Source organism: Callithrix jacchus, chromosome 7, assembly GCF_049354715.1.
Source record: "Callithrix jacchus isolate 240 chromosome 7, calJac240_pri, whole genome shotgun sequence".
NCBI classification, from domain to species: Eukaryota; Metazoa; Chordata; class Mammalia; order Primates; family Cebidae; genus Callithrix; species Callithrix jacchus.
This window is the reverse complement of record NC_133508.1, coordinates 149,934,550-149,950,022: the sequence shown is the minus strand read 5'-3', so window position 1 is coordinate 149,950,022 and position 15,473 is coordinate 149,934,550. Positions and strand designations below refer to the sequence as shown.

Genomic DNA, 15,473 nt, shown 5'->3' with positions numbered 1-15,473 from the left:
AGACTGCTTGAGGTGGAATCCCTGTTCTGCCGCTTTGGGGTTGTCAGACTGCTACGTCTCAGTAAGCTAGCTTTCCTTATCTATGTAATGAGGGACACAATCGACTCTTCTTCCTAGGATTGCTGTGGGGATTAAATGAGATAATCCGCGGGAGATAGTTAGTGTAATGCCTTGCATAGAGTAAGTGCTCAATTATTGTTAGCCATTATTATTAACAAGATGTGTATAACGTATGTGGGATGGTTTCGGGATGATAGGTGCTAGGGAAGAGAGAAAACAACGAGCCTCCAGAAGTCCGAAGCCCAAAGGGAGAAGAGAATCTCATAGCGGGGAGAGGAGGAGGCATCACAGAGAGGGTGGTGAATAGGTATAATTCTAATAGGAGGCGTCCAGGGGGAGGATATTCTCATGAGAGGGAGGAGTGGTCCAGAGGCAGATGTCCCCAGGGTCTGTCCATGAACAAGTCTTGGTCTTATTCGAGGCTAGGATAAGTGCCTGGGCCATTAGGCTGGATATGAAGCTAGGAGCTATTTGTGAACATGCTGGAATACTGGGCCAAGGAGTTTGGACTTTGTTTTGCAGGTCATGGGGTAAAATACAATCAAAATTAGGGGGATAACACTGAACAGAATAGATTCCAGGGGAATAGGAGAAACCAGGTGGGATGTGAGACTGACAGACAAGAAGACCAGTGGGAAGGAGGTCTCAGGGAAGCTGGGCCTTCATGACGGCGGTAAGAGCTATTGCCTATTATTTGGCAACTCTTTAGAGAAATATGGTCAAGGTGACAGCCCTACGGTTGGGGATGCCGTGAACAAAAGGCAAACAGCAGCTTTTTACAAGGAGGCACGTTCTGTTTAAACCTGTCCACTTCCGAGACATCGGAGCAGAAAAGTCTGGTGGCAGCTCAGGAATTTGAGGGAGGTAGAGGTCAGAAAAACCTAGAAGAGCCGGGAGTCAGGAGGTGAAGCAGGTTTGCAGGGAGAGGTGAAGATCAACTCCCATTACAAGTCTTTGTGTAACAGAAAAAAAAATTTCCAAGACTCGCTCCTTCCTCATTTATTTAAACATAGAATCACAGCAGCTGAATTCCAGAGGGCCCAAATCATTCTGAGTTAGGATTTGTTCTTGTGATCAGTTTAGGATTAGTGGAGATGAGTGTGTCAACCCCAAACAATTTCCCATTCTGTTACGTGTTTCTGTGTCACCACATGCCTTCCCACAGATGGTATACATTTGGGGACTGCAGAGTGATTTCACTATCATCTTTAAAAAGCCAGATTTGGGAAGGTAAATCTGCTTCCCAAAGCCAAATATAATTCTCCGTGCTGTTGCTCCCTCCGTCCACACAGGTAATGGGGAAGTGCTTATGCAGTGTGGTTTAGAGAGGTAAAGGGACAAGGTGGCCTGGCTCTGGAAAAATCTCTGAGGGTGGAGTGGGGGCCAGGTGAGAGAGGCTGGCATGGGAAGGAGTGTTGTTATGTAACCTGAGGGAGCTATGGATGGTGGGCAGATGGAGACGGGAGGCAAGGAATCTAGGGATGGCAGTGAGTGTGGATCGGCTTCCTCTAGGGAGGGGGAGAGACAATGCATGCAAGTCAGGTGAACCAAGAAGCCAAGACGCCCTTCACATCGTGGGAAAAGAGACCCTGCCTGGCTTCACGAGCTTTCCCACGTCTTTCCGTCATGGCTCTGAGAGGAGAAATTGGATACTAGGTTGCTAGGGCAAGGAGTGGGGGCTGAGTGTCCCGAAGGGTAGCATTTTGCCAGGGAGAGACTTCTCTGTGGGGGTTGGGGACAGAACCTCACCAAACCCGGTGGTCACCTGCGATCTCAGAGAATTTTCTGGACTTGGGCAGCCCCAGCCTCCTCCTCACAAGGGAGAAGTGGAAAGAATTGTTTACCTGATCTCCCTCATCTACACCCCATTCCTGATTACCCCAGTGGGTGAAAGAGTGAAATAAAAATTAACGTGTTTATCCCATTTTTAAATTCATTTAATGAGAACTCATTTGCCCTCTCCCAATTTAAAGAGTTAATAATGCCGTAACCTTTCAGAGCTGATTATTACCCACCTCTCGCCAGGTCTTCCTGCGAAAGAGGCCTTCCCTCCAAATTCTCCTGAGCCCTCTTGCAACTTGACGATTTGTCAGGCAGTCAGCAACATCTGGTGATCCTACCCTGCGGAGCTCCAGGAGCTAGGTGTTCTCCCAGAGTCGGGATGGCAAAGAATCAAGTCCCCTCTCTGTGGTGGGGATTTCAGTTTCATTCATTTGCCCTGGAGACTTTTGCCGTTTCACTCACCAGTGATCCTTTCCTGTGTCCTATTTCTTACCTGCCAGTCGATATGGACTCACCCCTTCTCTCTCTCCCCTCCTGTCCCCCAGGGTTTGCTGAACTAACTCCAAGCTGGTGTGCACGGTGTCCACGCGGCTGCCGGCCCAGGAGCTGGAGTCACCATGGCGGCCGGAGTTGCGGCCTGGCTGCCCTTCGCCCGGGCTGCGGCCATCGGGTGGATGCCGGTGGCCAACTGCCCCATGCCCCTGGCCCCGGCCGACAAGAACAAGCGGCAGGATGAGCTGATCGTCCTCAACGTGAGTGGGCGGAGGTTCCAGACCTGGAGGACCACGCTGGAGCGCTACCCGGACACCCTGCTGGGCAGCACGGAGAAGGAGTTCTTCTTCAACGAGGACACCAAGGAGTACTTCTTCGACCGGGACCCCGAGGTGTTCCGCTGCGTGCTCAACTTCTACCGCACGGGGAAGCTGCACTACCCGCGCTACGAGTGCATCTCCGCCTACGACGACGAGCTGGCCTTCTACGGCATCCTGCCCGAGATCATCGGGGACTGCTGCTACGAGGAGTACAAGGACCGCAAGAGGGAGAACGCCGAGCGGCTCATGGACGACAACGACTCGGAGAACAACCAGGAGTCCATGCCCTCGCTCAGCTTCCGCCAGACCATGTGGCGGGCCTTCGAGAACCCCCACACCAGCACGCTGGCCCTGGTCTTCTACTACGTGACTGGCTTCTTCATCGCCGTCTCGGTCATCACCAACGTGGTGGAGACGGTGCCGTGCGGCACGGTCCCGGGCAGCAAGGAGCTGCCGTGCGGGGAGCGCTACTCGGTGGCCTTCTTCTGCCTGGACACGGCGTGCGTCATGATCTTCACCGTGGAGTACCTCCTGCGGCTCTTCGCGGCGCCCAGCCGCTACCGCTTCATCCGCAGCGTCATGAGCATCATCGACGTGGTGGCCATCATGCCCTACTACATCGGCCTGGTCATGACCAACAACGAGGACGTGTCCGGCGCCTTCGTCACGCTCCGGGTCTTCCGCGTCTTCAGGATCTTCAAGTTCTCCCGCCACTCCCAGGGTCTGCGGATCCTGGGGTACACACTGAAGAGCTGTGCCTCCGAACTGGGCTTTCTCCTCTTCTCCCTCACCATGGCCATCATCATCTTTGCCACTGTGATGTTTTATGCCGAGAAGGGCTCCTCGGCCAGCAAGTTCACGAGCATCCCCGCCTCGTTTTGGTACACCATCGTCACCATGACCACACTGGGGTAAGTCAGCGCTGGTGGATGAAACCAGGACGGAGGTTGCAGGGCAGCTGGATGGCCCCTGAAGCCTTGGATGGCGCCACCCTGGGGAGAGGAGGAGCGAGTCCCTCACCCCAGTGGTGGGAGCAGGGGAGGTTGCCGTATCCGAAGGGGAAAGCCCGTGAGTGATCTGCTTGGAGGTGGTGGCTTGCTGGGAATTTAGTTTGCTTTTTTAGGTGAGGGCATGTGTTTTATAGAACTAAGAAAATTAAGTCACCAGTTCTTTTTTCAGCCATGCCTTGTGTGCAGGTGAAGCCTCGGGGCTAGGGGATGGCTGCATTCTTATATGCATCTGTGTATATAGGGGCCGCTCAGCGAGAAGGTCAGGGCAGTGGCTGGGGAAGTTGGGAGGATCCAGATGTCCGTTACCAAAAGACACCAAGAGCACTCTTTTTGGATCCTTCCTGCATTTTTTCTTTGCGGTGTACTTGCAGGCCATTTTCCCATTTGTCATACTTTTCTCCTGTGCTGCTACAGACACTCAAGGGTTCAGTAGTTCTGAGCAGACTTTCTCTAAGCAACTCTGAACTTGGCTTTTCTGCAAAGTGAGGCACCTGGCTTATTCTTTCTTTCTAAAGCAGTATCGGTCTTGCTTTCTCAGTCTGAGTCAGTGATTGAATGACCTGGGTGACTGTGAGATAGTTTGGATGGATCACATGGTCAGACACAGAAGCAGCAATATCATCATAAGGAAGGACAGGTGCTCAGCAAGGTCACAGTAATTCCGTCTCTCCGAGATCCCCTCTCCAGCTGAGGTCAGAGAAACGTATTTATAATGCTGGGATGTGAAGCTTTCTATCAGAGGAAAGGGGCTCAGGAAGGAGATTACAATCTTCACCTTAACTGGATTAGAACCAATAAAGGTAACTTTAGGAGACATAGATTTCTTAGGGGCTTCTGCCTCAGCTATGAGAAGGCACAGAGCCTAATGCAAAATCCCTCCACAATTCATATACTGGGTCTATATTTGCTTAGTCCAGGAAGCGTTATATTGCTGATGGAGAATTCATGAAGCTTTTTATTTTGTCTTTGACAATTTGGTTGGTGGTGTCCTAGAGATTTGGGTTTTTTTTCCTGTCCAAAACCTGGAGGTGGTAGTGTCGGTTTTTCCATAGTGCTGTGTATGCTTATTGGGAATGACTGAGCAGGTGACAGGACCTTTTAAAATGATTACATTTGTCATTCTGCCACACACAAGAGGGAGGGAGTAGCAAGGGGAAGAGTAAGGGTGTCACCATCCATTTGTGAAGGCAACATTTGATTGGGGCATTCCCCTTGCTCTCATCTGTCTGACACTGCCCCTTCCTCCCACTCCAACACACACACACACACACACACACACACACACACACACACAAACACACACTCACTTGCTCTTCAAATGGCTGTTCCCCCAGAGTGGGTAAGAATGAAGAATGTTTGGTCATTTAACCTTGTTTCTCTTGGCTCAGGTGGCAGATGTGACCTTTCTGGTGCAGTGGGGTATTTTGGGGATAAAATGGGCTGGAGAGCTTGTATTGTCAGGAGAAGTCATCTTTATCCCTTCTAGGCTGACCCTGGCCAAATCGCCTTCCTGAAGGGGACCTCACCCATGACCAGACTCCTCACTCCCACTTCTAGTCAAGCTCCTGATGTGGCTCTGACTGCCCAGTGCCTTCAGTTGCCCCTTCATGTGACTCATGACACCAGAGAGATCCTTCAGGATAGCCATAGAGAGGGGAAAACAGACATGCTGATAGCCTCCTGCTCATGACTTTTTATTAGTACTATAACAGCATGTGATTGTCTACTGTATGCTGGCAGTGTGCTAAGAACTTTGCATCTATTATCTCTTTAAGTTTTTACAATAGCCCTGCAAGGTTGGAAAAATTCTATACCCTATAAAGATGCAGAAGGTGAGGCTCAGAGAAGTTCTATAAATTTCCATAGTCATGTAGCTGATAAGGAGAGAACTAATTTTCAAATATCAATCTGGCTGCTCCAATGCCCTTTCTCCTTTCACCCTGCTACTCAAATTATTCCCATGCCATCAGGGCCCCTAGGCAGAAATCAGACCTTCAGGGTTATTTTTTATTACGGCCTCAGGGTGTGATATCTATTCTAGTCATATTGCCAGTCAAGAAAGCATCAGCCCAATGAGTACTATATGCCAGGCACTGCACCAGACACAGAGATTTTAAGAATAAAACATTTCCTTCCAAAGAGTTTAAATACTGCCTTAGTAGGGAGGGATAACATGGGGAGAAATGCCAGATATAGGTGATGGGGTTGGAGGCAGCAAACCACAGTGCCATGTATGTACCTATGCAACAATCCTGCATGTTCTTCACATGAACCCCAGAACCTAAAGTGCAATAAAATATACATATAATTAAAAAAAGAAATTAGTGTCTATTCACCTATGTTTTAATGCTGTAGGGAAACCAGTAACTTCTTCTGTCATTCACCCTGTAGATTAAGGGGCAAGTCCAGCATCAGGGTGAACTACCTTGTTCTCATTTTCACTTTCTTGGGAGGGAACTGGTAGATTCTGCTGGAAGGTGAAAGGAAGGGTGCATTAGGGAGAAGCATGCTTTCCCTGCATGCAGACCTGGTGGGCTTCCTCACCCCACATCTGACAATGAACGAGTTTGTTTTCCCTTCCCCATGCTACTTTACCTTCTCCATTTAAATGTCTAGCTTCTGGGAGGAGAACCAAATGGGCAAGAAAGGAAACCTTTAGCAGCATCTTCCTTAAACTCAGATAAGTAATGAGAAAGCAGCCTTTTCTTTCCCTCTCTCCTGGCTGGTGTAGCTCATTGCTGGGTCAGGCTACTTTGACTTTGACCTGAGCTGGCACCATTACCAGGCTCGTTGGTTGATTATACAGAGCAAGCACTTGGCAAATGCTTGTTAATGGATGAGCCAGCATGAATGGAGTGCCTCTTCCATTTGCTTGACCTGATACTATTCTCAGTCCCTTCTAGACCTACTTGTCCTCTCTAGAGGGTGGATCTAAGATTTGAGCCTGCACAGCCTGCAGCCTCCTCGGCTGTGTGTATTCCACCCCAGCCCAGGCCCCAGGAGGGAGGAGAGCAGCCTTTACTTGGTGTCTGATCTACTCCCTGGGCTGCCCTGCGGTACTGTGGAGATCTTCTTGTCTTTACTGGAGGTGTTGCCGACTTGACCCTGGAAACCTTTCCCTCTTCCATGGCTAGTTTCTGTCCTGACCACATTCATGGTTAGTTGTAGCCTTGTTCAACCTTTCCAGAAAGCCCATCTTTTTCTTACTCTACACCGGCATTTGAGTCCCACGTGGCCATGGAATACCAAGGACCAATATCCTGCCATGATTCGATTGCTTCCAACAGCTCCCAGCAGACATCTACCTCTTCCTTTCTCCAGACCTTCCCTGGTTCTTCCCTGAGTTCCTATATCCAGTCTGGAGTGGGACTGTCTCCAGCTCCTCTGCAGAGCAGGGCCGACTGACAACGAGGAGAGCAGATACATGGAGTGAGGGCATTTACTCTTCCTGCTCGGGTTACCCTCTCTGCCTGCTTTCCCAGCACCTCGTTGATGAGTTACTCAGGTGTCCTCCAGGGAGGGATCTCCTGGAACCAATTATTACCATTTAGTTAAGATCTCAGAATACCTTAAGCACACAAGAACAGTGACAGCCCAGCTGCTGTCAGGGCTTGAGGATGGCTTTCCTTTGCAGCCTCCTGTGCTACTGGGGAAGATGCTTTACGCTCTGCCCAGGTTTCCCTTGAGCCCCCTGACAGTTGAGTTCCCAAATGCACCATTCAAGGATTAATTTCCATCCTTATAATTGATGCTATAAATAAAATGAATCCCCAATTATCTCAGTTAATGGAGGGAAAGGATAACATAGAACTCCCAATATTAAATAAGACCAACCTAACTACTTTGAGAATTTACTCTATGATGTAAACTCTCTGAAAGCAGATTTCCCTTCTTTTTATTATTATTTTTTTTTGAGACGGAGTTTCACTCTTGTTACCCAGGCTGGAGTGCAATGGCGCAATCTCAGCTCACCACAACCTCCACCTCCTGGGTTCAAGCAATTCTCCTGCCTCAGCCTCCTGAGTAGCTGGGATTACAGGCGCGTGTCACCATGCCCAGCTAATTTTTCATATTTTTAGTAGAGATGGGGGTTTCACCATGTTGACCAGGATGGTCTCGATCTCTCGACCTCGTGATCCACCCGTCTCGGCCTCCCAAAGTGCTGGGATTACAGGCTTGAGCCACCGCGCCCGGCCTGATTTCCCTTTTTAATTTCGTTTGACCTTGCTTGGCATCACGACTGGCCCGATAGTCCACGGGGGAAGCTCATGAGGGTCTGGGAAAGGGAAGAACATGTGGGCGGAAAGCCTTGCAAGCGAGCATCCACAAGAACCATGGGAGGCCGGCTCCAGGCCTGGTTTTGATGAGGCTGCTCCTGAATATCTTAGGATAGGGTTCAGAGCAGTGTCTGGTCCTGATGAGATGGCCCACCGCTACTGGTTGGCTCAGTTATGTAATTGAGACTGGCAACCTCTCTGTCACCCTGTGCTCTGAGGTGAGAGAGCATTTGACAGTGTCCAAAAATCACTTTAACGAAAACAGGATTGATTTTTACTTCTTCCAGGCAGGAAGCCGCCTCCAGGTGATTTGCATTTCACTTTAAAACATAATCCTGGAAGGTGCTTGCCTGAGGTTCCAAGAGGCCGGGAGACTAAACCTGGGAATCGATACAGGCCCACCACCGAATGGGGAACTTGGTAAGCCTCGCCATGGCGCCAGAAGTAGAGCCAGTCTGAGACCTGTTTTTGTTAACCCTTCCACACCTGAAATTTTATCTACACCTTTACTGCCTCTGGAGCCCATCAACCCTCCTCCCAATGCCCAAGCACCTTGGCCCTGGGATACTGGCTAATAGTGCCCACCTACTTGGGGGTGGGTCCCTGCCCAGGGGACTTTTATCTTTGGACACTTATTGGGAACAAATGACCTCAAAATATTTTCTTTGTTGACATTTCTTATCTGACAGTTCTCTGGTGTTAAGTTCTGGGATACGTGTGCAGAATGTGCAGGTTTGTTACGTAGGTATACACGTGCCATGGTGGTTTGCTGCACCGATTATGGTGCTGAAATTCTTAAGAGAGGGTGCAGAACTGGATCCCAACAAGGAATCATTCATTCGTTCAACATTTATTGAGTGCCTTCTACACTCCAGGCAGCATGGCAGGCTCTGAGAAGACACAGGCAGTGATTGCACACCAGCCAGGGTAAGGCTCAGGCAACACCAACCGAATGAGACCCAGTTCTCCTCCTTTGAACTTGAACACCCTCTGGTGCTCCAGAGACTACCCTTCGCTCTGCCTCTGTGTCCAGACACACATCACATCAATGTGCTGATACACATCGTCCTTCAAACTCAGCCCCACGTCACCTCCAGGAGCTGGGTACCCTTCTCTTGTCTCCTCTTACACCCCTCGCATTACTCTGTCTTGTCATTGCCACATTTTGTTAATTTCAGCTGTGTATTATCTTTCCCCCAGGATGTGAGCTCTTCAAGGTTAGATCTCTGTTCCAGAGACCACGCATGATTCATGCCTTACACAGAGCCTGATATATACTGTGCCTCAATAAGTATTTGTTCACTCAAACAGGTTCATTTGTTTACCTAGCTTTAGTTTTCTCATTTGATAACCATCTCCTGGCAATCTGAGAACCAATGAAAGTGCTGTCCAAATGTTAGCTATATAGTCATGTCAGACAGGATATTTGTGGACGGAGTGGAGATAGGGAGGCCAAGCAGGGCATTCTGTAGTTCTGACTTGAGGCTTAGCAGGGTTGGGGCTTTCTTGCAAGGGAGGTTTGCATCCAACTCTTGGCTACTTGCCTACACTTTTTGCTGCAGACTCTGGAGCCAGGGAGGAGGAGAAGGGGAGCCACAGGTAAGCCCCTCTATCCATGATGTTTTTCTCTATTCAGTTATTTACTCAACAGATGTCTATTGAGCACCTACTAGACACTGGGAGTACAGCAGGGAAGAAAATGGTCTCCGATCTTGTGGAGCTTACATTCTAGTGTACAGTGCCCAACAACAAATAAATAAATACGTTATATCAGGCTGCAGAGAAAATTAAAGCCTGATATGATAGACAGGGAGTGCTGAGTGTAGGGAGGCTGGGCAGAGCAAGGGGTAGTTGCTATTTCATGTTAGGAGGTCAAGAAGGGCCTCTCAGATATTTGGGCAGAGACCTGAAGGAATGTGGAAAGCTTGGAGAACAGCATTCCAGGCAGAGGGAATAGCAAGTGCGAAGTGTAACAGGCAAGGTCCAACTGGCAGGAGGGGCCTTGGTATGCTGTTCTTGAAAAGGTAAGAAGGTCCGAACGGTCAAGCTGCAAGAGCAGGAGACAAGAGAGTACCAGGAGATGAGGCCAGAGGGATAACAGGGAAGCAGCTCCTGTAGGGTCCTCGTGGCCACCACAAGGGCTTTGTCTTTACTCTGCTTGGCATGGGAAGTCACTGGAGGGTTTTGAGCCACTGAATTACATTTTAAAAGGATTGCTCTGGCTGCTGGATAGTAAATACATTGTCAGGGAGAAGCTAATGCAATAATCCAGGCAAGAAATCAAGGTGGCTAGGACTGAGGGTGGTGGCGATGGCAGTGGAAGAAGTGAGCAATTCTGCATCTATTTGGAAGCTTTCTCAGAAAGTGCTTGTTGGTTCTGCTCCCACCAAGCCAGCTGAAATCTTCCCCTGCTCCCACAACAGGGAACTGGCTCAAAAGACAGGCCTGAAGATCTTCTCTACCCCTGGGAGAAGCATTTCACAAGAAGAAAGCTCAAGGCCTTGCAGGATTGCTCCAAGGCCAGGAGCAGCTGAGGCCTCAGCATGTAACAAACGAGCCAGAGCACCTGAGTTGTAGCATCCGCATCTCAGAGTAGGTCTGATGCTGGCAGTAAGCAGGCAGGTCTGTACCTAGATGGAACTTGCCTTTCAACCTGGGCAACATTTACTGAGCACCTGGCAAGTAGCTGGGCTTACTGCTCCCTGCCATGAGGAGGACAGTGTTGACACAGACACAAAAACAGACAGACCACTCTGAAACTCAGCAGCTATGATAGCCAGAGGGCTTCAGGCTGCAGAGGAGGGAAAGATTAGTTCAAACCGGTAGGGTCTGAGCCTTTTAGGTGCTTCACACCGGGAGTATCACATTGAATTTGTCTTCTGATCCAGCAATTCAAATTGCTGCAATTTTTGGAAAGAGATTTTTAGGCTGGTGTCCATTTCACAGATCTTTTCTGGAAATCCCTCAAAATCAATCCCAATCTCTCTCTGTATGTCTCTGTTTGGTCTTGTTTGGGTTTCCCTCTTTAACACCCGTTAAACACAACCATGATTCCTCCTGAGGAGCCACAATTATTCTGCCTCAAGATAGTGTAAATAAAAGGCAGCATGGCCCTCCCCCTCCTCAGGAGCAGGAGAATCCCCCTCAGTAATTACTTGAGTATTTTTGTTTCCCCCACCCAGGAGGGAGCTCCTGTCCCAGGCCATTGCAGGGCTCTTGTCCACACGCCATTGTGGCTGGGAGCTCTTTCCCATCAGGGAGAGGAGCAGAGACTTTTAGCTCTGAGCCCCTCACCTCCCAACCCCTGTCCTCAGGCGGACGGCTCTGCACACAACCAACCACTTCCAGGAAGCTGATACTGTACCTAATATTCATATCTTAAGTGTTCATCCTCTAGTGATGTCCAATTTTTTTTTTTTAAATCTTCTTTGGAAGAAGTGCACAGTATTGACCTCAAACCAACTTCTAGTGACAAGCAGGAAGGAGTTCCCACAATGCTTTTGGGTATCCAAAGTTTTCTGCCAGAAGACTTGGCCGCCACGAACAAATTCAGACTCCAACCTCTGTCCAGCCTGCTTTTCTTGAGCCAGAATACAGGCAGCTTCTCCCAACTCCCACCTCCCTCTACCTAGCTCAGTGCAAATGATGGGTGTCTGGGAAGATGGGGACTGGAAGGGGAAGATAGCTGAGTCTTTGCTGACCGGGACTGGATGGAGGAAGATTGCATTTAGCTCTTGTAATCGTATTCTGGGTGTCAGGACTCGAATGAGTGTCATTAAACTGAATCAGAAAAATCGTTTTAATATAAGTGCCACCTCACACACAAGCTAGTTGATGGAAAGATGGATGGGGCTGGGGATGCCTCCTTTGTAATGCAATGCTGTAAAATCCCATCACCTTCATTATTTCCCACTGAGCCAACGTATCATAATACCCATGAGCGGCAGAACGGCTTGAATTTAATATACAGAAAGTCCAATCAAACAATAAATGGATGGAACTATATAAAGAAACCATTTTCTGGGAGGCTGGCTCTATTCTCTGGGATTCAGCTCCCTGACACATGAAATGTGCATCAATTTTCCCCAACTGATGCAGCTGTCGAATCTACCACATGTGATATTTGTTTGCTTCAGAAGTGGAAAAGGGGAACGTCCCCGCTATTTTATCTAGCTATCATTGCAAAATTGCAAATAGAATTTTCTTCGATTTCCATCCAGTGGTTTCCAGTGGCACAGCCAGCACCTTCCGATCCCAACAGGACTGGAAGCATAGCCCTCCCGCCATCCCAGAACCTTATCAGTCCCAGTGGAACTTTCCTGTAACTTCTTTATGGGAAAACAAATTCTGGACACCAGAGTGAGCTGTTTAGGAGACTGGGAAGTCTCTGCTCTTTGCAGTCATCCAAAAGAAATGGCCAGACCATGGGGCCCTGCTGACACATTCCAAGTGCCTGTGATCTTCTGATTGTCCAGAGCCTTGCCTTCGAGGTTGTACAAAGTAAATGTTTCACGCTGAACTGGATTTCTCCCACTGGCCTAATCCTCCATCTCCCCTTCCACCCCTATTGCCCAGACAGTTATTGAAAGACTGTAAATGCAAATACTTACTGATCAGCCAAACAATTAAAAAGGCAAATCAGCTGCTTAAAAACTAAACAATGCATGTCAAATACTGATGGAAATAATGATTTTATGCTTCTGACGTGGGAGTCTTTCCACTGCTATTTTTCCAGCGGCATGGATAACCGAGAGTTAACCGTAATTACAGGTTATAGCTGCTGAGAAGCGTCGTCAGTTTCTTTTACTTATTTCTGGACACTCGTACTTACCCAGAAAAGATAACTAAGAGAATTAAACTATATGATATCAAAACCACGGACAGCACAAATCTTGATTCAATTCAACAAACAGTATTCAACCTCCAGTTGAATTTGCAAGGCATATTAGTAGGCATTTTGGGGGATATAGAAATAAATCTTGCCCCTACGAAGTTGTCAGTATAACGGGGAATTGGAGTATGTCCATGAGCGTGTACTAGAGAAAATGGGGCATGTGCTGAAAAGAGCAGGAGAACAGAATTAATACTTAGTAAACACCTGCTGATGAGAATGTTTGGCTTCATAGAAAAGAGGTTTTAGCTCAACCAACAATGGTGAGTAGGACTTTGATATGTGAAAATGAGAAATCCTAGTAAATTGCAAAAGGACGTGGTGTTTGGGAAGCTTAACTAATATGCCAGTGTGCTAGTGTTGAACACACACAAATGGGAAAATGGCTCGACATAAGCAGGAACAAAAGATTTAATAGAGATGCAGAGAGCCTAAAATGTTAGGCTAAGGATTTTATTTGCTGGGCTTTAGGGAGACACTAAAGGTAGTCCAGTGTGCACTGATGAGGAAGATTTATTTGGCAGCTGTCTTCTGGATAAATGTGGAAGGGAGACCTTGGACACAGGACAGTCAGCCAGAAGATTAAGCCACATAAGAGGTAAGGAGGGCTTGACTTAGGACAGTTGCAATGGAACAGAAGAGAAAGGACTGGAATGGAACAACACCCAGGAGGAGAAGCCAAAAGGAACTCTGGAATTATAAGACTGAATGAGTAGAGGTATGGAGTTGGCATGAGTAGAGGTAGGGCTGTTGGAGTTCCTTAGAGAAGGAACAGGTTGTCAGGAGGCCAAGAGGGAACACAGAGCCAACAAGCTTGGCTTTGGACCTGTGTTGTTTGCAGTTAACCCTGGGTGTCCTTGAGGTGGCTGGCAGACAGGTGGAAAGATGGGTCTGGAGCTTAGCAGAGAGAAAGAGGATAAACAGGCCGTTTCCAAAATCATCAGCTGAAGCAGAAAAAAATAGATGAGATTGGCCAGGGAAAGATGAAGGGAGGGAAGAGAAGAGGGCATGGGGAGCATTTCCTGCCTCATGCCCTACTTCTCTGGCACCTGCCCCCAGGAGGAACTTTGGTGCTGTTTGTGAACAGCTTTGCTGATGCTTCTATTCAGTCTCTTGTCTTCACACGTAGAGGTTTCCTTTCATACTGTGTTTTTGCTGAAGCTAAAAGGTCAGATTGGGTTCTGAGTAAAACAAAGTATTTTTTTTTTTTGCTACAACGATTATTAAATAAACTGTACCCATCCAAGAAAGCAGAATTTAAAATAATAATAATTATAAAAGGACCCTTACATCGGCATGTGGATGGAAGACGGGGTCTAAATGGCCACAGACCACGGACTATTTCTGCTTGGCCAAAGGTGATGCTGCTTCAGAGCAGTACAGCCTTCGTGGGCGACACTGTCCTGGTTCTTGCAGTCCCAAGCTCTTGGCAGAATTTCCAGACACTTAAGACACCACTTCTCTCATTTACTCCTTCCTTTCCCTTGGAGAAAAACGTCAGATGCACCTGCTGGTATCACTGGGAGCATCCTGTGACCTGCCCCCTCTGTCTTGTGCCCTGGGTAAGAAACTAGGGAAAGTGATTGTTCACTAATTCAGCAAACATGCATGGAGCTGCCGCTATGAAGATGACCCAGTCCTAGTTGATATGAGGGGCTGCAAAGAGAGAAAGGGATGGGGACTCAATCCCTTGAGGTGGATGTTAAGTCACCATTCTACATATGAGAAGATGCAAACATTGTGCCCAAGCTCTCACATGATAGTAGCATTACTGGGTTCAGGCTGAGGTCCTTTGACTTCATGAGAGTCCACTGGCTTCATTAGGAGCTTTAGTCCAGTAACAGAAATGCCTGTGTTCACAGAGATAGACATTTCTGGGCTCAACAACGTAACAGGCATGAGTCAAGGAGAGGAAAGTGTGAGGAGAAGATGGAGCAGGCAAGGATCAGGGAAGGCTTCTTTCATCTGGCCCTTAAAAGATCATTTTGGTGGAAAAATTAAATACATTAATTCATTTGATTGTTTATTCAACAAATGTTGTGTGTCTACCACGCAACAGGCATCATGCTGGAGGATAAAGATGTATCTGTGAGCAGAACAGCTTCTCTGGAGCTGACATTCTAGTAAGAGCAGCACATGATCAACAAAGGAATGTTTAATATGAGAAAGATTGGGAGACCGAAGTGGGTGGATCCCCTAAGGTCAGAAGTTCGAGACCAGCCTGGCTGACATGGCGAAACCCCATCTCTACTACAAATACAAAAAAAATTAGCTGGGAATGGTGTGGCAGGCACCTGTAATCCCAGCTACTTGGGAGGTTGATGCAAGAGAATCGCTTGAACCGGGGAGGTGGAGGTTGCAGTGAGCCGAGATTGCGCCACTGCACTCCAGCCTGGGCAACAAGAGCAAAACTCCAACTCCAACAAAAAAGAGAGAAGGAAAGGTTGAAATAAAAGCTATGAAAAAAAGAGAGAAAGCTAGTAAGGGGAGAGAGAGTGAAGGCCATTAGTTTGCACGTGGAGTGAGCTGAGGGGTCACAGCAGGAGTGTGCACAGGGGCAGCTATCTGGCCTCCCCACAGGAAAGTGCCATCCACAGTTGGTTTTGAGATGAAGAGACGCTGCCCCTCAACAGAAATGACG

The 15,473-nt window shown here is 48.2% G+C and overlaps 1 protein-coding gene across 6 annotated transcripts in view; it reads left to right on the top strand.

Annotated features, from left to right (window-relative positions):
• The window catches only part of KCND3 (potassium voltage-gated channel subfamily D member 3), a 224,581-nt gene that overhangs the window by 4,986 nt on the left and 204,122 nt on the right, over positions 1-15,473 (top strand). For all 6 annotated transcript variants that reach the window (XM_002751227.7, XM_009001880.5, XM_054236647.2 and 3 more), the window contains exon 2: positions 2,388-3,565. In XM_002751227.7, the coding sequence (XP_002751273.1) occupies positions 2,460-3,565 (1,106 nt within the window). In that variant the 5' untranslated portion in view covers positions 2,388-2,459. The remainder of the gene's footprint in view (positions 1-2,387; positions 3,566-15,473) is intronic.